Source organism: Barbus barbus (genome assembly GCF_936440315.1).
Source record: "Barbus barbus genome assembly, chromosome: 5".
In the NCBI taxonomy this organism is placed as follows: domain Eukaryota; kingdom Metazoa; phylum Chordata; class Actinopteri; order Cypriniformes; family Cyprinidae; genus Barbus; species Barbus barbus.
In genome coordinates, this window is record NC_136733.1 from 8,583,863 (window position 1) to 8,605,199 (window position 21,337).

General features: G+C 38.2%; 1 protein-coding gene across 12 annotated transcripts in view; it reads right to left on the reverse strand.

The window, feature by feature from the left end:
* Positions 1 to 21,337, reverse strand: part of LOC306869591 (ankyrin-1-like) — an 84,181-nt gene that overhangs the window by 13,189 nt on the left and 49,655 nt on the right. For 9 of the 12 annotated variants that reach the window (XM_079416380.1, XM_079416376.1, XM_079416378.1 and 6 more), the window contains 3 exons: positions 8,897 to 9,548; positions 5,316 to 5,655; positions 841 to 924 (listed from right to left, as the gene is read on the reverse strand). In XM_079416380.1, coding sequence (XP_079272506.1) covers positions 841 to 924; positions 5,316 to 5,655; positions 8,897 to 9,548 — 1,076 coding nt within the window. Of the gene's footprint in view, positions 1 to 840; positions 925 to 5,315; positions 5,656 to 6,776; positions 9,549 to 21,337 lie in introns of those variants that run through there. The other 3 variants (XM_079416372.1, XM_079416374.1, XM_079416373.1) reach the window with 1 other exon arrangement.

Sequence of the window (21,337 nt, forward strand, 5' to 3'; positions counted from 1 at the left end):
ATGGCCTGTATGTCAAATTAAAAACTCAGCAACTTATTTGCTCATTCTCGCACTCATGCACATGTAACGTATGAGAGACTGAACGTGAATCAGTGCCCTCCCTGATATACTAATGGCCAAGCTCTTTTTTGTTCTTTGCTTAGAATTTAAGAGAAGTTGGAAATACTTTTGCAGTGAACATCCAGACTGAGATTCAGTATTTCATAGACAACCTAGCAAGTTGGGGTAGGTCTTGTTTTTAAAATTTGTTACAAGATGTTCACAAAAGAAAAGTGATTAATACATGTATTAATGTAATATGACAAAGTATGGTTTATATATGAATTTTTGTTAAAAATAAAAACAATCAGAGAGCTCTTGTATTTCATCACAAATATCTTAATATATGTGTCCGAAGATGAACGAAGGTCTTACAGGTTTGGAACGTCATGACTGAGTAATTTATGACAGTATTTTCATTTTTGAGTGAACGATCCCTTTTAATATCAGCAAACGGTCTGTGAAAAGGGTCAATTCCTAGCTTCTCTCTGTGCCATCTTGGGTGGAGTTCTTTCACATTTTTACATTTGCCATAATGTATTCTGGGATTGTCTTCTCCGAGAACGATACGTGAGATGCTTACTTAGAATGTGGTCTAAATGAGGTAGCCTACTTTTTGGCACAGCTGCTACCTCAGTTGAAATGCTGTCTACGTAGGCAGCGCATTAGGCTTTGATACAGAGAAACAAACCAAACCATGTTCATTTGTACAGCTTAACAAAATGATTTTTGAGATGCATTTGAAATGGATTTCACATGTTAATGAATGGTAAATGAAAAAAGCAGGATGAGACTGCTGACCTTTTTGGTGACGATGTTGCCATGCTCATCTGTAAATTGCTCCTCGCTCACTTGCTCTCCTGGAAGATCCTCTGCCTCATCACCCTAGGTGAGATATGACAACAGCAACTTAAAAAAGCGACATGGTCTATTGTGTGCTTCCTGCACTCTTTGATTTGATATGCTCGCAATCGTCCTGTCTATAGTCAATAATGGTGATGATCCGCGATCATGCAAAACTAAGACTTTGATGCAGAGGTTTATGTATCTACCATGATAGGATACATCTCTGTTTACCAGTGTTTCCAGCTGGTATTGTGAATTTGTAATGCAGGGTGATAGAAATGCCACAATTCAATGATTAAATGCAGAAAACAATAAAAATGTGAAAAATTACTTAAAATTAGTCATTAGGTTTTATTCATTATATTTACTATACGGCATCTACAAAGTGTTTTACCTTTGTTAATGTATTTAAGTACATTTTTCAAGTATCTGGAATATATAACATTACTTTTATTTATACTTCACTACATTCCAAAGCATAATATTGTACTTTTTACTCCCTTACATTTACACCCATTCCCAGATGTGATAATAATATCCAATTCATGAATGAACTGATTCTTTTCAGTGAACCCATTGAACAGGTTCGCAAATCACCATGAATGATTCAATTTGCAAAACATTGCAAAACATTCTTCCTAAACTGTTAACATATTTTGCCCCATGTTATATCTGTTTGTTATTGTCACCACACATTTTATTTTTCTTGATTTTAAAATAGTATTTGGTATATTTTATTTTCACTTGTTTGCACACTTATTAATTATCAATAACTTAATTAGATATTACAATATATTGAAGTTTAATATTTTGACAATGTATGTTTTGGTTATAAAATTTATGTATTTATTGCAAATTTGCAGATCGATACTTATGTCTTCTTCCACTAATCTTCCTTTTTAAAATTAAATAAATATATAAAATAAATAAATAAACAAACATTGTTCATCAATCAGTATTTTTTACTTTTAATTCTTAAGTACATGCAAAATTGTAAAATACTTTTGTACTTTTACTAAAGTTAAATAAAAAATTAAAACTTATATCTTTTTAAAAGAGGTAATATTTTGTCAGGGTAACTGTACTTTTACACAAGTACTTGATTTATGTACTTTGTCCACTACTGAAATTATCTAAATTGACATGAGTAATAATTTTTTTTTTTTTCTTTTGACATAAGAAGCTATTGCATTTTAAAAACATAACAAATGTTTCCGACTTTTATAGACAGGTTTCTAAAGGAGACAATACTCCACAATATATGATTATATTTTTGTGCAGATACTACCAAAATTACAAGTGAACCTCAAGAAACATTTAAAAAGCATGTCATGACCCCTTTAAAAGTGTGTCCTTCAGGAGGTCAGCAAACAGGAAAGGGTGGCAATCTCTTAGATATTGTATAAAACCAACCTATAAAACAGTTGATATAAAAACAGCATAAGAATGTGTATGAGGAATGCAGGAATGCAACGTGTCAATGACTAGACTAACCTCAAATACAGAGCTTGTAACATCCAGTGCTTAGTACCATATGGCTGCTTTAATATTGATCCTAATGTTCTCATATCACGCACTCATATCATCTCACTCACACCGAAACAACTATAGCTGTTCACTGTACTACTGTTCTTACAGGCCACTGGCATGTCATGCTTGTTTGCAGGAGTGCACTCAAACAAGGTCAAATGAAATTGAAACCAACCGCCCAAGTATCACTGTAATCACTACAGCTGAAGTCTCTGATATTTCTCTATTATGGCACTGTCTTTAAGAAATATCCCAGATTATATATCAACAACAGTCGTCGGTACCTTCAGTATAACTCTGCGGCGCACAACTCGAGTGGTGACGTTTTCCTCTTCATCAGCCACACCTTCATTCTCACCCAACTCACGATCCAGCTGAGTGTGAATGTAGGCCAGCACCGATCGGACAGAGCTGCTGGCGATATGCAAGACGTTTTGGCAGCTGATGACCATGAAGGCCAACAGCACGAAGCTGAACAGCAGCTCAGTCACCAGTGCCCACATAGTGCGGCGGTCGCTCTCTCACAAGCACTCAGAAACACGCTCCAACAGCGAGGTGAGGTCCAGAGATTTGGGGAAGGATGTTATCTTCCCCTAGTTTCCGTCTTCCACTCTATCCACAGCTTTCATTTAAAGAAAGCAGGCAATTCTTAATCTGAGCCTATTCCTTCCTCTGTCATTTCCACATTAAGCTGTGTTGGGAATGTGGTTGGCTTTAGCTTCCTTTTCTGACTGCACTCTCTCTCTCGCCCTCTCTCTCTCAACCTTCCAAAAACATCTCCCTTCTGTCTAGTGTCTGATTGCACATGTGATCTGTATGCTTTAAATACCCACAATGTGAGGACAACTCTCTTGTTGTGGTTCTTAGTTTGTGAGTGAACAAACAGCTGCTAACATTTCAACAACAGCATTTTCACACCAGGTGCCTCCTTTGGTTTACATGTGGTATTACACAGTTAAATTAAGCAGACATTTGCATCAACTACAGACACAAGAGAACCGTTCCTCAGAAAGTTTATGTCAGATTGCTTTCAAGTTTCATGTTAATTATTTAAAACAAAGACCTTTTTTCCTCAGATGTGCACTACTGTTCAAAAGTTTGGGGATAGTAAGATTTTTTTATGTTTTTGAAAGAGGACTCTTATGACTGCATTTTTTATGAAAAATACAGTAAAAACAGTAATATTGCTGAAAACAGTTGTGCCGCTTCATATTTTTTTGGAAACTGTGATCCGTTTTGTCAGGTTTTTTTGATTGCTAGAAAGTACAAAAGAACAGCATTTATTTAAAATAGAAGTATTTTGTAGCATTATAAATGTCTTTTAATCAAGTTAATGCGACGGTGCTGAATAAAAGTATTATTCAGCAAAGACACATTAAATAAAATAAAAAAAGTTACTGACTCTAAAATACTGAACAGTAGTGTACATTGTAAGTGCATTTCAGGCAACACATTTTTTAATTCTGTGGTATCCAGCAACATGCAGTTCAAATAACGACTTTAACTCAGAATATTCCTTATAAACCTTTCACCTTCCCTCATAAAATGTTTTGCGTTTTTCATGCAAATTATAAAAAGTCAGTTATATTCCTTTATCATTTAAGCACAATTTTCACAGCTAAAAAGCACATTGTGTATCTTTGAGAAACCATTGTAGTTTATGACCTTACTGTCCATGCTTTTCAAATCCATATATAACATTCCTCCCCCCACTAGCCAGTGCAGCAGGAGCAGCCCTTTGGATGACAGAAGGAGACAAGATCTATTTTTAGAAACCAATGGGTTGTGTCCTTCTAGGGGCTGGCTGTACTGTATGTGTGTGTGTGTATGTACACCTGGTATTCCCTGTTATGTCCTAACAAGGATCAAAATACCAGTCATTTTTGACTTTGTGTGAACATTTCCCACAAGGAAACACCAAGCTTATAAATCATACAGAATTAAGTTTTTTGAAAATCTAAAATAGCAGAAAGTTTTGTGTGAGGGGTAGGTTTAGGGTAAGTAAATACAGTCTGTACAGTGTGAAAACCATTATGCCTGAGGGATGTCCCTATAAAACATGAAAACCTGCGTGTGTTTGTGTGTGTGTGTGTGTGTGTGTGTGTGTACGCATTGCACCACAAGTAAGTACAAACAATTGTGTATACTTGAGTTTCTATCAGCCTTAGGGGAATAAATATTTAGGGGAATATAATATCAAAGCTAATTATCCATGTCCACTTATTATAAGCCACTTTGGGCTTGTTTTAATAGTCACTTGTAATATGGTCTGTCACAGATGGCATAATTCATTGCTTTAATTAGTTTTACCATTTCCTTTCACTCCCCACGCATTTCTTCTCGCATTTAATTCTCCTGAAGTATACTATGCAATATTTTTTAATAGTAAACAACAAACCAAATCACACAAACAAAGCCTGCTGTCTTCACTACAAAGATATAAAACGGAAAGGTGTAAATGTTGGTTAGCATACCACGTAATGCCACTACAAATTACTTTTAGGTTTGAAAATGCTAGTTTTAACAAGTTTACAATAAAAGCAGATTTCTTTTTTTATGGGGACATACCAACCTCCATGGCTCTCCCACGGGAGAAAGTCTGCCTAACATCTGCCTTGATAACCAGTCTCATTATAGCCTTGAAGTAATTGAATTGCTGTCAGAGTTGTATGACAGTCAGTGTCATAGAATACCAAATAAATTTATAAGATGTGCCATAACCCAATCCTACTTGTGGCAGAATTATTTGTGACTTCAAGTCAACTTTATCCATCATATCATTGCAGGTCAAGGCAAAAACAAATAATCAATACGTGACAAAAAAAAATGTCCATGATATGTGAAAACACAAATTAAGTCAGATAAAATGAATTTGAATCAAGTTTCTTCCCAACTCTTACCTGTCCTCTTAGACGCATGTCCTCCCAACCCCGAATGTTAGCTGTTCTGTGCGGGAAGCCTAGTCCTTTCTCAAAAGGTTGAGTTCCCTGATAATGCCCGTGGATGATCTCAGAATGCCCTATGTCCCGCACTGGTTCAATTAGGGCTTCCTGGGCTAGGCAAGACTGCTTAGAATCACAGTCCACTGTGGCACGTACTGATGACATCATAGACTCCATTGCCTGTCTAGGAAGAGAGCACTGTAGAGATCCAACTCTGTTCTGGGTTTGTTCTGGGGCCGAGTGCCAACCAGGAACCCCCTGATCCTGTAGATAAGATAGGAAGGACCCACCACTTAACCTGAGAAATGAGACAGAAAATTAGAAAGAGGTAATGACAATGTAGTTGGCAGTAATCACTATGAGTGGACGTAACCTTACACTGTTCCAAAGAACCACAGACAGTCAGTAAAAATAAGTTATTAAATAAACACAGGCCATGCAATTCATCATTCACATTTTGTGAGTTTGATGAGTGCAGCTGTCTTTCCTGTGTTGATGTATTTCCTATTACAAAGGTGTTCAATCCTGCTCATGGGGGTCCACTAACAGAGTTTAGCTCCAAGCTGCTCCAAAACACCTACCTGGACGTTCCTAGTAATCCTGGAGCCCTTGATTAACAGGTTTAGGTGTGTATAATTAGGGTTGAAGCAAAACTTTGGTCATCTAAACTTATTTCTGGAAGGCCACTGACCTGCAGAGTTTAGGTCCAACTCTAATTAAACAGCTAATCAATTTCTTCAGACTCACTAGAACAGTGGTTTTCAATCCTGGTTCTGGGGACCCACTGCTCTGCACATTTTGTATGTCTCCATTATTTTACACTGATTCAGATCACCAGCTCATTAGGTGAAGTGTCAGATAAGGGAAACATACAAAGTGTACAGAGCAGTGGGTCCCCAGGACTAGGATTAAAAACCACTGCACTAGAAACTTCCAGGCAAGAGTATTGTGGCTGGTTGGAGCTAAACTCTGCAGGGCAGTGGCCCTCCAGGAGCAGGATTATACACCCCTGTCCTGTTGCAATAGGAAGTTGAGGTGTAATGTATCAATGGGCTCATCCTTTTTCACTATATAGCCTAAAGCCTTTTGTTTAACCAAAAGCAGAAAACCACTCTTGATGGTTTGTACCTAATTCTGCGTTCCAGGCAGGTTTTTGAGCCCGTAAGTCACGACTTCAAACCACGACTCACGACTTTGTAGCGTTCCAGCCAAGTCACGCCAAACTGCCTGAGCGCAAGGAATTGTGGTAGGTAGATGTAAACAAACCAGCATGGCGGACGGTATGGGGATTATGCTCATTTACAATCATTTCTATCTCCAAAGGTGCTTTCTTGCTTATTTGAGGGAAACGGAGGAGGAAAAATGGCGCACAAGGCAAGAGAAGCTGTAATACCTTTTATTTTTACGTTATTTGTATATTTGGAAATGCATTCGTAGGGGCTGCCATTGTTGTTTCGCGGGCTATGTGACATCAGTGCGCGGAACTGGGAGTACATCGATCTAGTACGAGTTCACGGGTGGGAAGTCATGGATTTGACTGCCGTTACAGTGCATTTTCACGTGTAGAAGGTTGGAAAAACACGGGTTACGGGTTGTCTGGAATGCAGCATTAGACCAGGGGTTTTCACACCTGATTCCACTCATCAGCTCAATAGTAGAGACTGCAAGAACTAAATTGGGTGTGTCTGATTAGGGAGACATACAAAATGTGCAGGGCTGGGGGTACTCCAGGACAGGTTTGAAAACCACTGCCTTAAGCCGGGCATACACTGTGCGATTTCTGTGCGATTTCCGTGTGATTTCAGCAAGGTATCAATTCCCACTGTACGAGAAGATCGCATGCGATGTAAAGCCAAAGCTCACGATTTATGTACTCACACTATACGTGTGAAATACTCTGGTTGCGCTTGCGCAGACGATGACACCGTATACGGATGATAGCCAGAGATAACTTCGGTGAAATTGTGAGGATTTGGCATTTCCAATTAATGTTTTAAATTATTATTATGGTAGTTTTATTATTAAATTTATAGGTCTATTACAATTCATTTGCCCCAAAATAATTGCGCATTTACCGCACAACTGAGGCGTGGATAAGATTAATTTAGATTAGCCTACTCCTCACTGAAAATTATTTAAAACATTTAGATATATTCCACAATTAATAGGCCAATAATTATAATTTCTCAACCATCTAGCTAGCCTATGTCCAGAACAGCTTTATGAATATTCAGTCAATTAAAATAAAAACTTTATTACAAACAAGGAAATTCCAAAAACAACTTGTTTAACACGAAATACTTTAATTCTGTTGTTGTTGTTGTTGTTTTTTCATTACATATATCAGCCATAAGTGATTATTAGGTTTTTTTTTTAGAAAATAAATTAAGACAATACCCAATACTACCCATATCTTTTCGTATTCGTTCATATCAGTTTTTACTTTCACTTTATGTAGCTTAATGGATTGACTGGATTTGAAAACTTCTGCATGGGCATTACGCTCGCCTTCATGGTTTAAAACTGAAATATTTATAATTTTGCGACGTTTGTCTTTATCACTGATTGCAAAATGATGGACAATGATTCACATTTTCTGTGATAATAACATTATTTTATCTAAAGATCTTTCTCTTTTTGTTTTCTTTCTTGGTGCTATAAAGTTTAAATAGTTAAAGTAGACTACTGTTTCCGCGCAGGTGCAGTGAGGGAAAAAGCACTGCGTTTAGGGCAGTCGGTTCGTAGCTTTATTTCATTTGTGCGATACCCTCACAAGGAGCGACCAAAATTTCTGACATGTCAGAAATTCATACGACCATCCGATTGCCTGTCGGGAGAGGCTAATCGCTTCTCGTTTCCACCTGTACACTGAACGAACACTGCACGACAAACGACGCACGACAAAACAGGAATGTTCCCTCCAGGATTAGACACTCCTGGTATAGACCTTTAAACTTTCAAAACTATTTTATGGACTTTTTGTCTACTGAAAATTTTTTGGAAAGATGTTTTGTCAGTTTATCAACTAGCATGTTGCTAAATAACAAAGCAGTCAATACTTCTATCCCTCACTGCCTGGTTTTCACTCCTGTCAAAAATTAAATATAACACTACCCTGACCAAAGTTTATTTATAATTTAGGATGAGGGGCTGTTCTCATTCTAGAGGCTGAAACTTTTTATAGTGGGAGATCATTAGTCATTAATATTTTCAGTCCATTTTCCCAGAAGAGAAAGACAAAACTCTGTGGCACTATTAAAACATTGCACTGTTAGTTTGAGCATCTCGACCAGCCCGAAACGACAATGGGTCTGGGACTGAACTATCATAGTGTGGAGAGAATTTAGAAAACCTGTTTCATGCTACAGACGCTAGAAGCATGTAAATGACACATATAAGGATGGCACATATTCATGGTGGGCCCTCTAAAAATTTTAAATCAAGAGCTGAGAATAATTACCTGATGATACTTCCTGAGGAATATATAGCAGCGTCCCTAGTGGTCAACAAAGTAATTTAGAGTATAATGGACAACTCACCTGTCATCACCAGGATCTGCCCGTCTTCTTAGCACAGGTGACTCACTCATTCGAGCATAAACTCGCTGTTGCCCTGAAATGAGAGATATGCTATCTTCCACGTTTGTGCCGTCACCTCCTCCTTCTCCCAAATCTCCAATGGAATCGTCTTTAATGTTGTTGACTTCTTGACCTACAGCACCTTCTAACCTACCCGACCCCTGACCTCTGTCCAGAGTATTGATGTTGACCCCTTCGCTCAGACACAGCATCCCAGCAGCACTGTAATCTGACTCCGCCCCAATGGATTGATCCTCAAGTAGCTCGATGGAACCACTTAACCCTCCCTGAGCAGCAAGTCCCACTGGTCCGTTTGCACCGGGAGTCCCGCTCCTCGAGTGGCCCAGGCTCCTGTTCAGTAGTGCCTCGGAGTCATCAGCATTGCTGCACTCCAGTGAGGAGTCCTCTACGGCCACAATGGAAGGACTATTGCCTGAGGGCCAAACCTGTACCTCAGACATCTCCATGAGTGTGTCCTCTTCAGTGGTAGCGATGGGTGCAGACTCCATGCTTGACACTTCCTGCCAGTAGGGCTCATTGCCCAGTGGCGAAGGTAGACTGTACTGCATGGAGGCCGGTGAGACTAGTTCTTCCTGTACCACCAGCCCGTAACCTGGAGCGACACAGAGAGAGGCTCACTGATACAGGCCCCCCACTGCGCCCCCCCAATTAGCCCCCCACACAAGTGAACCCAGGAGGGATGTGCTCCAGACCAGGGGGTTAGGGAAGGGACATTGGAGAGCAAGCTGCAAGATTGGAGATGGCTAAAGCTGCTGTAAGCCATTTCTTGTCCCAGGTACCTGACAGATATCACTGAATTAGATGCCCTGAAATTGTCTATGGGCACATGAGTGCATCTTGCACATTGTAGCCAATCAAAGAACTCTCTGCCTGTCAAGGATTTCACATAGTTGAGTTGGCAGACATTGCATTTGCTGCTAACAGCAAATGCAATGTCGCAAGGCAACGTCGCAAGGCATATCTGGAGGAAGTAGGGAAGGTGGCCAGCATTGTTTACAGCAGCTTTGGGCCAGCAACAAGAGCACAGGCAATTGTGGTAGCACCAAGTATGCAATTTTATAAGACTGTCGCTGCCCCACTTCTTGTCACAAGAGATAAAGGGGGTTAAAGAAAACCTTTCAACTGTCACCAACCAGGAAGTAAAAGACACCCCTTCAGAACTGTGGAGATGGGGCAGAGCACCCTGTTCACACATGCTTCATCTTCCATGCTCTCATTCTCTGAGTCATGACATTTTAGCCTCTATCAGACTAAAGAGCATGCATGCAAGCAACCAACCAACAAATATCAATAACCATTGTTCTCATGAAGAAGGGTAATGTCTTACACATACACAACTGTCAACAGTATTAAACACATATAGCTGAAATGAACATTACAATTCATGTAACTTTGATACAAGTCATATCCATGTAGTGTATGAGATTTGTGCAGAAAAACAGTAGTAAAGTGTAAAAACACATTCTCTGAAACTCAAGTTCAGTTTCAGACATTCTTCCCAACAAACTGGAAACTACACAGACTCGGGCCTTAAAAGGGAAGTGTGTATTTCCACTGCTCAATTTGTTTGCACAAAAATGGTCTCAACCAATGATAGAGGGTGGGGCGGGCCAATCTGGTTGCCTAATCAATGGCAGTTTGACCAATGGAAACAGGCTTGTTTATTTATTTATGTGTTTCATTTTGTGACTGTAGTCATGCAGAAATTACACACTTCTCCTTTAAATGACAACAAATTTGCAAACAAACTATAGATATACATATATTTACCTGTAGATATGGAAAGCAATATATAGATAATTTTATAGATACCAATAAAAATCATTGTGGCTTAAAAGAAAGAAAAAAAAAAAGTAGTAGACAATGAGTGTGTTTTCATGTTAAGCCAACAATATGTAAGGTCATTTATTATTCGTTGTCTGTTTTTATAAGAAGCTAATTTTGGTGGTTATAAGTGTTCTGTTGTATGTGCAAACACACTTATTGAGAGAAATGTCAATAAACTCAAGTGACACTATACTCTAAAGAGAAAGATGTGTATTGTCAGAGAGAGAAAGTTATGTGTATTGTCCAAAATAACATTCTTACTCTGACATAAACAATGGACCTTATTGACTAGTCTGTTTCCTCTCCCCAGTTTACGACCCCCGCATAGATAAGACCTCTCATACAGAGCACACTACACACGCCAAAGAGATATATTAACCACATGGCCCTGGAATGGGAGTTCAGAGGGTGGATAAACTCAATCACATGACCTCATGCCTGTGCAGTTTCTTTGAAAAATCGCAAACACTTTACAGGATGGTTCCATTTGTTAACATCAGTTCACTACATTAGTTAATATGCATTAATAATTCAAACTAATTCTAAAGCATTTATTAATCTGAGATAATTTTAATTTGAACATACTCGTGCATCTTTAAAATCAAAAGTTGTAATGGACCCGAGCTACCGTTACAAATGTACTGCTCGTTGTTCCTTATGTTAATTAATGGGCCCTTATTTGTAGTTACCGAAAAATCATTTAAGGTTAAATGGATATTAGTTTGAATACAATACTGTTATAGACATCTATTTAATAATCCAAAATAAATAAATAGCGATGTATAGTGATCAATGAGTAATTAATTTGGGGAAAACATTTTGTATGTTACACAGGCATAGTATTATGTACAAAAGCCCTAAAAATGTAGTATGCATACTATGTACAGGACAGTATCCATTTGAGTACATATATTTCAGTACTACGTTAGCTCTTGTGCATTTTGTGTGCATTAAATGCCTTTTATGACAGACAAAGAGTGGGACATAGACATAGACATACAAAATACACTCACAAAAACACAAACGAATAAGGCACAATCACAAGCTTGTGAGGACAATAAAGTAGCCACAAAAGAAAAAACAATAGAAAAAATTCTGATAGAAAAAAAACAAAAACAAGCCAATCCATAACATATTATGTATAAACAGAAACATAACATCCACTATCACACGGAACATAAGTGTGAACAAATAGAGAAAAGACTTATTTGTATAAGTATTTAATAAAATAAAAACTTATTGTGAGGAGTTTAACAGGATCCCTGAATTCACAGGTAATAGACAGACATGAGGAAAATGACAACATTGAATAGAAATAAGTGATTGTACAGTGACCAAGAAGGTTAAAAATGAAAGGTAACAAAGAAACAAACATATTTCTGTGCTCCTCAAGCAAAGAGCTTAACAACTATCAAATATTGAATAGCACCAGCAAGGACTTCATGCAGCTGTAACATGCCATGCAAGTTCCATTGTTAGACATCTTGCCAAAAAGTGATATTTTATTTGAAGGGCACCACACATGGACCATAACATATGCCATAAAGACATTTTAGTGATAACAGAATAGAATTACTCCCTGAACTGCACTCTTTAAGGTTAGGTGAAGTTAACTTTACCAAAACAGTGACTTTATTTTGTTTCACTTATCTTTATGGTAATGCATACACCATGTGAATTGACATTGTGTCCTGTTTTAGAGCCCTTCAAGCTAAAGTTGTATTGAAGTCTCCATGGAGAAGCATTCATGCTTTATGCCCTCCTGTGATACATGCAGTCAGGGTCCAAAATTAACCTAAGAGCCAACTGTGAGTAAAACTGGATTTGGTGCGTAAATAGAACAAAGTCACTGACCAGCTGGTTGGTTATCTAATGGTTTAAATCTTATAATCTGAATTATGCTTATATGCATCATGTAAGTCTGCCAAACAAAACACGTGTTGTAGTATATTTATGTTTTTTCTCTATGTGGCAACACATATATTAAATAATGCTTACATCAAGTCACCAAAGCTAAACTGGCTAAATAGTTTAATTGTCTTATAGAGTCAAACAAATTTGAATGGAATTAATTTAATTTATAATAAAAAAGAGAAACAAAGTTTCATAAATATGTATGGCCACAAAAGTTTTACCAGCCACTGGCAGATGTGGCAGAGAGTTACTTTTGGACCCTGCATGCAGACATTATGGTATGAGGTACATCCAAGAAAGTGCCACAAGAGCATGTAAACAGGCCTCATAGCAGAAAGACAAGAAAGGGTTGTTTGGGTGAAAGGAGACAGAGCGAGAGAGAGAGAGAGAGAGAGAGAGAGAGAGAGAGAGAGAGAGAGAGAGAGAGAGAGACAGAAAGAAAAGGAGACAGGTGAGTCAGAAACACCTCCCTCCTGTAGGGGGCGCTAAGCAAACAACTGGTGATGGAGGGGGTTGATCACAGAAAAGAGCAACAACTTTCCTTTTTTTGGAGGGGGGAAGGTGGCTTGGGGGGAAAAAGAAAACACACGACTGGTCTGAGGACAGAGAGATAAATGAGGGCCAGAGGTCAACATGATGTCTGTATGAGGTCAAAGGTCAGAGAGGAGGTGCACAGAGGAGAAGGAGAAGGAGAGGGAGAAGGAGAGGAAGAAGGCTGGGCTGCATGTGACATATCAAGAAAGGGAACAGGTTTAATGCTCTACTGAATAAACAGAGAACTGCCATTTTGCCCACTATTCCAAGACGTCACTCAAAAAAAGCATGGTTGTCCCTTTTAAATTTACTAGGGTTTTGTGAACTATTCTTGTTATTCATAGCAGACTATACTCCACAGAGATAGGGACCATTAAAATTATGGTAATGTAAAAACAGCTTTCATTTCAGTATGGATACAAGCCATTGTCATTGTCATTGTATTCCACATACAGGTGCATCTCAATAAATTAGAATGTCGTGGAAAAGTTAATTTATTTCAGTAATTCAACTCAAATTGTGAAACTCGTGTATTAAATAAATTCAGTGCACACAGACTAAAGTAGTTTAAGTCTTTGGTTCTTTTAATTGTGATGATTTAGGCTCACATTTAACAAAAACCCACCAATTCACAACAAATTAGAATATTTCATCAGATCAATAAAAAATTTTTTTTTAGTGAATTATTGGCCTTCTGGAAAGTGTGTTCATTTACTGTACATGTACTCAATACTTGGTAGGGGCTCCTTTTGCTTTAATTACTGCCTCAATTTGGCGTGGCATGGAGGTGATCAATTTGTGGCACTGCTGAGGTGGTATGGAAGCCCAGGTTGCTTTGATAGTGGCCTTCAGGTCATCTGCATTGTTGGGTCTGGTGTCTCTCATCATCCTCTTGACAATACCCCATAGATTCTATGGGGTTCAGGTCAGGCGAGTTTGCTGGCCAAACAAACACAGTAACACCATGGTCATTGAACCAGCTTTTGGTACCTTTGGCAGTGTGGGCAGGTGCCAAGTCCTGCTGGAAAATGAAATCAGCATCTCCATAAAGCTTGTCAGCAGAAGGAAGCATGAAGTGCTCTAAAATTTCCTGGTAGATGGCTACGTTGACTGTGGACTTCAGAAGATACAGTGGACCAACACCAGCAGATGACATGGCTGCCCAAATCATCTCAGACTGTGGAAACTTCACACTGGACTTCAAGCAACATGGATTCTGTGACTCTCCACTCTTCCTCCAGACTCTGGGACCTTGATTTCCAAATTAAATGCAACATTTACTTTCATCTGAAAAGAGGACTTTGGACCACTGAGCAACAGTCCAGTTCTTTTTCTCTACAGCCCAGGTAAGATGCTTCTGACGTTGTCTCTGGTTCAGAAGTGGCTTGGTAGCCCTTTTCCTGAAGACGTCTGAGCGTGGTGACTCTTGATGCACTGACTCCAGCTTCAGTCCACTCCTTGTGAAGCTCTCCCAAGTGTTTGAATCAGTTTTGCTTGACAGTATTCTCAAGTTTGCAGTCATCCCTGTTGCTTGTGCACCTGTTCCTACCCAAATTCTTCCTTCCAGCCAACTTTGCATTTAATATGCTTTGATACAGCACTCTGTAAACAGCCACACCTTTCAGTAATGACCCTCTGTGACTTTCACTGTTTGTGGAGGGCGTCAACGTTCGTCTTCTGGATCATTGCCAAGTCAGCAGTCTTCTCCATTATTAGAGATACCCGGAATTTATACTTCAATAGTCACTTATTGAAACTCAAATGTAAATATTCTAATATTTTGAGATACTGATTTTTGACTTTCATGAGCTGTAAGCTCTAATCATCAAAATTAAAACAAAAAAACTTTTGAAATGTTTTACTTTACATGCAATGAATCTAAAATATATGAAAGTTTCACTTTTTGAAATAACTTACAAGAAAAAATTTACTTTTTCACGACTTTTTCATTGAGATGCACCTGCACACAGTCATTGTATTCCACTGAAGCCCCTACTCCATCGATGCTTGTGTCTAGGTGTCACTCCCCACCCCTGCATAACAATGAGTGCGTTCCACTTTGGTTTTAGGGTATGTTTACATTTGGAGTTCAGTTCTGTTGGTTCTGGAATGGACAACAATATGTTTAGTCCTGATTCGCTTAGCAAAGCATTATTTTTAACGCCAAACCAAAAGGCATAAGCCTTTGGTCCGTGTAGCATTCATTCTAGAGGTCAATTGGAAGTAGACCGAGACCCCCTGAAATGGTGGGGCTTGTTTGGTGCACACTGCACACCAAGGTGCAGATGGCAGCATTCACACTTCCAGTGTGACAGTGCAATCACACCAGAATTTGTTTTAATCAAACCAAAACCGAGTGTAAAGACCCAAACGTCCCTAAGTACTTTCCCTCAGGGGAAAACCCACCGCTATTTTAAAGTGCATTCCACTTCATCAAGTGGATGAGGGAAGTTTATATGGACAGAATCTTGACCCCTCGATTTTGACAAAGGGTGCGAGTCTACTCACATGTACATTTATTTTGAGATTTATCTACATAATACTTGTAGCTAACCTTAGGATGACTGTTTTTTTACACTGTGACATAAAGTGCATTTTTATCATTATTGTTTGTGCAGTTGTTTAAGTTTTCCATAGCAATCTAAGCATACATGTAGACTTATGGAATGGTGCATAAACCACAGATAAGGAAAAATAATAATAATAAAAAGCACCATAGCACATTCCAAGTGATCAAGGGCATTCCAATTCGACCCACTGCATGGGTTTTACCAGTAGTGGCCACTCATACAACATAGGTAATGATGTACAGTGCTGTGAAAAAGTTTTAGCCCCCTTCCTGTTTTTTTTTTAAATATATTTTTGGCATATTTGTCACACTTGAATGATTCAGATCATCAAGCAAATTTTAATATTACACAAAGATAACCCAAGTAAATACAAAATGCAGTTTTGAAATAATGATTTAATTTTTTAAGGGAAAAAAGCTGTCCAAACCTGCTTAGCACTACATGAAAAAGTATTTTCCCCCTAAATCTAATAACTGGTTGTGCCGCCCTTTGCAGCAACAACTGCAATCAAGCGTTTGCGATAACTGGCAATGAGTCTTTTCACATCGCTGTGGAGGAATTTTGGCCCACTCTTCTTTGCAGAATTGTTTTAATTCAGCCACATTGGAGGGTTTTCGAGCATGAATGGACTGTTTAAAGGTGCCATAGAATGAAAAACTGTCTTTACCTTGGCATAGTTAAATAATAACAGTTCTGTACATGGAAATGACATACAGTGAGCCTCAAACACCATAGTTTCGTCCTTCTTATGTAAATCTCGTGAATAAAAAAAGACCACTGAAAAACAGGCGAATCAGAACATAACACCGACTGTGACGCAACAGTCGGGATCACTACGCCCCCAAAATTTGTATAAACCCGCCCTTGTTCTAGGTCAGCCACCAGCTGAACCATCAGAAGTTCTGCAGGTATTGTAAATAAACAAGCGCGGACAACAACGAAAATGGCAGACCATGGAAATAAATGTTATGTTCCAGGCTGTGCAGGGGATGTGAAGTGCAGGGATGGGTTGGTGTCTTTATTCAGAAAGTCACGGAAAGCAAATAACGCGTTCTACTAAAATAACGCGAGCCACTTAAAGGGACATGGTTAGCTCCTTGCTAGCTGTTGCCTGTATATAAGATTTCACTTACCACATAAACAGAGTAAGGAGAGATGAGGATGATGGCGAATGATTTACAGATCCTGAGCACCACTGACAAGCATCTGATCTTGTAAAATGTGGGGTAAGTACTGCCGTTCCATAATATAAACTTTGCTTTTGAACGATCGGTCGATCCCACAAACAGTTTCAATGCCTCGCGTATTAATAACACCTCCCTGATTCCTGCATTTTATATACAGTATAATTACCCGACGATATAACTGTGAGAGAAAGTATTTAAATATATATTTTCCTCCCTGTGTTTCATTCTTGCTGTGAGTTACTGAAATGAGCCGCACCATGAAACAGCCAATCAGAGCAGAGCTCATTATTATTCATTACCCTGCCAAATAAGGCAATAACAGACCGTTTCATTATAGGGAGAAATCCTAGGGTTGTAAATGGACATGTAAAATTGTTTCTGGAGATTTTTTGCCCTTCCCTAAAGCTGGGGACACACTACACAACTAGCGGAAACATTCTAAGACTGACCTCAACACCCTTAAAGACCGTTACCATCGACCAGAGCAGATTCTATTCTTTGACAGTCAGAGAGGAGCACAAACCTAATGACTGAGTCAGTCTGCTACACAACACACTTAACAACTGCAGGTCACGATTGGACAAATTCTGCCGAACCAAAAAAAAGCACTCACAAAAACCTCAGCATCTACCTGCTTTCCCGCAGCCGCTCCCGCTGCGGACAACACTGCGGAAAACACCGGTGCTGTTCCCTATTGAGACGTTAAGGTTTGTTTGACGCTTAATAAGTTTGTGCTTAATATAACAGAAAACATTAGCTTTCCTGCTGTGTTGGTTTTCCAAATAAACGCCGTAGCAATGTGTCTTGAATATATTTTGCATTATAAGTCCGATGCCTCTTTCTTTTTGGAATTATTGCTTGAGTTGTCTTTTCAGTTGTCTTAATTATAACATCTCTAGTGCTATTTTTAAATGTTTAGTCAAGCAACAATATGCTAATTATTTAATGCATGTCTAAAATTTAGGGATTAAAAATGAATTGGTTCTAAATAAAAACAGTAGGCTACTTTTCCCGAGGTTAGAATGAAATAAAACATTAGGCTACTTAGGCTAATAAATTCATGGCGATTTAATTTCCTCATCCATTTGACACAAAACTATTATATATAATTAATATTTAATAATTTAATTTCGTCATATTGATTTTTAATGATTTTTTTAATGAAAACTTTGTTTTGAAGAATAGAAGAAATAGGCTATTCGTTGTTCCTATATTGGTTATTAAGAAAATTCGTTAGCCTAGCATATTTGTTATTAAGTTGATTTAAAAATCTTCGTAACAAAATTTAAGAAGTTCAAAGTTAACAAAAAAACTTTTATTGGACTGCTGATCGAAATAAAATAATTCTTGATATTCTTTAAAATAAGAGAAATCACTGAAATAATTTAGGCTAGGCTACTTTCATCGACTGCAAAAAAAAAAAAAAAAAAAAAAAACTTTTAATTTGCAGTGTTAATTTATGAATTAAAAGAAAGACAAGAAATAAAATCACAACAAGAACAATCGAATTTCTTTCTAGTAATCAAGAAAAAAAATTTAAATTTAAAATTACAAAATGAATGCTGAATGATGTTTGACAGTGAACATCACTGCATAACCACATACAATCGCGGGTGTCAGTAGCAAATATTAAACATGTTTAAAAAATCTTTAAGAAAACGACTGGCAACGACTGGTTCTTGAATTCTAAGATTATAATCTTTAGACACCACACACTATGTGATTTTTCTACCGACTGCAAACAGCGACTGAGCCCAACTGGAACAGACCCGGTCTGACTGGGCTCGATCAGCTGCAAGTAATAAATTCCATTCATAATCGCCCTCACAATCGTGTAGTGTGATCTCGGCTTAAGCCACATACCTTCTATGTAGATATCAGAGAACAATTTAAAATACTGTATCAATGCATTCTATGGCACCTTTAAGGTCATGCCACAGCACCTCAATCAGATTTAAGCCCGGACTTTGACTTGGCCACTCCAAAACCTTAATTTTGTTTTTCTTGAGCCATTCAGAAGTGGACTTGCTGGTGTGTTTGGGATCCATGTCCTGCTGCATAACCCAAGTGCGCTTTGAGCTTGAGGTCACAAACTGATGACTGGATATTCTCATTCAGGGTTTTCTGATAAAGTGCAGAATTCGTGGTTCCATCAATTATGGAAAGTCATCCAGGTCCTGAAGCTGCAAAGCAGCCCCAGACCATCACACTACCACCAACATGTTTGACTATTGGTATGATGTTCTTTTTATGAAATGCTGTGTTGGTTTTACATCAGATGTAACGGAACACACACCTTCCAAAAAGTTCAACTTTTGTCACATCAGTCCACAGAATATTTGCTCAAATGTCTTGGGGATAATCAAGATATTTTTTGGCAAATGAAAGATGAGCTTTTGTTTTCTTTTTGGTCAGCAATGGCTTTTGCCTTGGAACTCTCCCATGGATGCCATTTTTGCCCAGTCTTTTTCTTATTGTTGAATCATGAACACTGACCTAAATTGAGGCAAGTGAGGCCTGCAGTTCTTTAGATATATATTTAGATAATGGCTCTGACCATGGTTCGCTGGAGTCACAAAGCCTTAGAAATGGCTTTATAACCCTTTCCAGACTGATACATGTCAACTATTTTGTTTTTCATCTGTTCTTGAATTTCTTTAGATCGCGGCATGATGTGTTGCTCTTTAAGCATGCTTTACTTTGTCAGACAGGTTCTATTTAAGTCAGGGGTGTCAAACTCAGTTTCTGGAGGGCCGCAGCCCTGCATAATTTTGTTCCAACCCTACTCCAACACACAAACCATCTAATTTTCAAATAAGCCTGAATGACTAAATTAGCTGGATCAGGTGTGTTTAATTAGTGTTGGAGCTAAACTGTGCAGAGCTGTGGCCCTCCAGGAATTGAGTTTGAGACTCCTGAAAGTGATTTCTTGATTCAACAGGTCTGCCATTAATCAGGCATGGGTTTGGCTAGTGAAATTTAACTCAGCTTTCTAAAATAATGTGGTTAATCACAATTATTTCATGATTTAACAGGAGGGGGCAATTCATTTTTCACGTAGGGCCAGGTAGGTCTGGACTGTTTTTTTCTCCTTAATAAATGAAAACATAATTTAAAAACTGCATTTTGTATTTACTTGTATTATCTTTGTGTAATATTGAAATTTGTTTGATCATCTGAATCTTTTAAGTGTGACATATGCAAAAAATAAAAAACAGGAAGGGGACAAAAACCTTTTCACGGCACTGTAGATCCAAGTCTATTAGACAGAGGTTAGTGAAGGAAGACCATAAAAATTGAACTGGAACACAGCCAGAGTCTGATTATTCAAACCCTCTTCTCACATCTCTCCTAAAGACTGACTTACTTTTGTTGTCCCAGAGAAGCAGAGGACAAGTAGTTAGAAGTAAATGGTTGTGGCAACACAGAAAACACTGGCTAGCAGGGTAAAACTTCTGCAGCTCTACCTCTGTAGCACACTAGAGTTTCTTGTAGGCGAACAGTATGGCTACTTTCAGATTCTGGTTAAACAAACACATGTTTGTCTGCTGCTGCCATCTTTTTATGTTCTATCCACCTTTTTCCTAATGAGCCTACTGTATATTTAATTATTGGAGACACTTCTGTTTTGCGGAAATTCCACTCAAAAAGGCTACAAACAAATAATTTCTAATCATAAGATTGTGCTATAAATTATCCTTATCCATCATTTTTGACTGAATGGGTTGTAAATGTTCATTGATTTTCTATTTTCAGAAGTCAGGAGAATAACGTTACGTTTGATATATTAATGTGAAATGTCATCGTTACAAAATATAGACAACTATTACTTTAATGATTGTTACAGTCAGCTCGTTTCAAACCGCAACATAAAATATGGGTCAAACACCGTTGTTCAATCAAAACAAATTATTTTGTTGATTAACCAAATATAACAATTACCCAAATAATAAAAATAAGTCTAGGGGAAAATAAGAACAAAAGGGAAAGGAAAAAAAACAAATTTGACACATCCGTAATATTGCCACGGATAGAAGAAGGATCATTAGGAGTTATTCATGGTATGTTGAAAGTAATTTTGTTAATGCTTTTACATATTTTAAGTTTCCTTTTAATGATCAGTGGTTAAAGGGCAATTAAAATGATGGCACCTCATTGTACCCAGTTCGAAAATGTTAATTATTGAGTTCATAAAGCGCCATTTGCTGATTGTTTACACTGTAAATGTAAGTTACTTACTCCCATAATTTGTGCAAAGTGTCATGGGGAGTAGGAAAAAGGTGGATAACAGCGGTGTCTAAATCAGCTCCTGGTGGGCCACTGGAAGGCAAGCCTGCAAACTTTAGCCA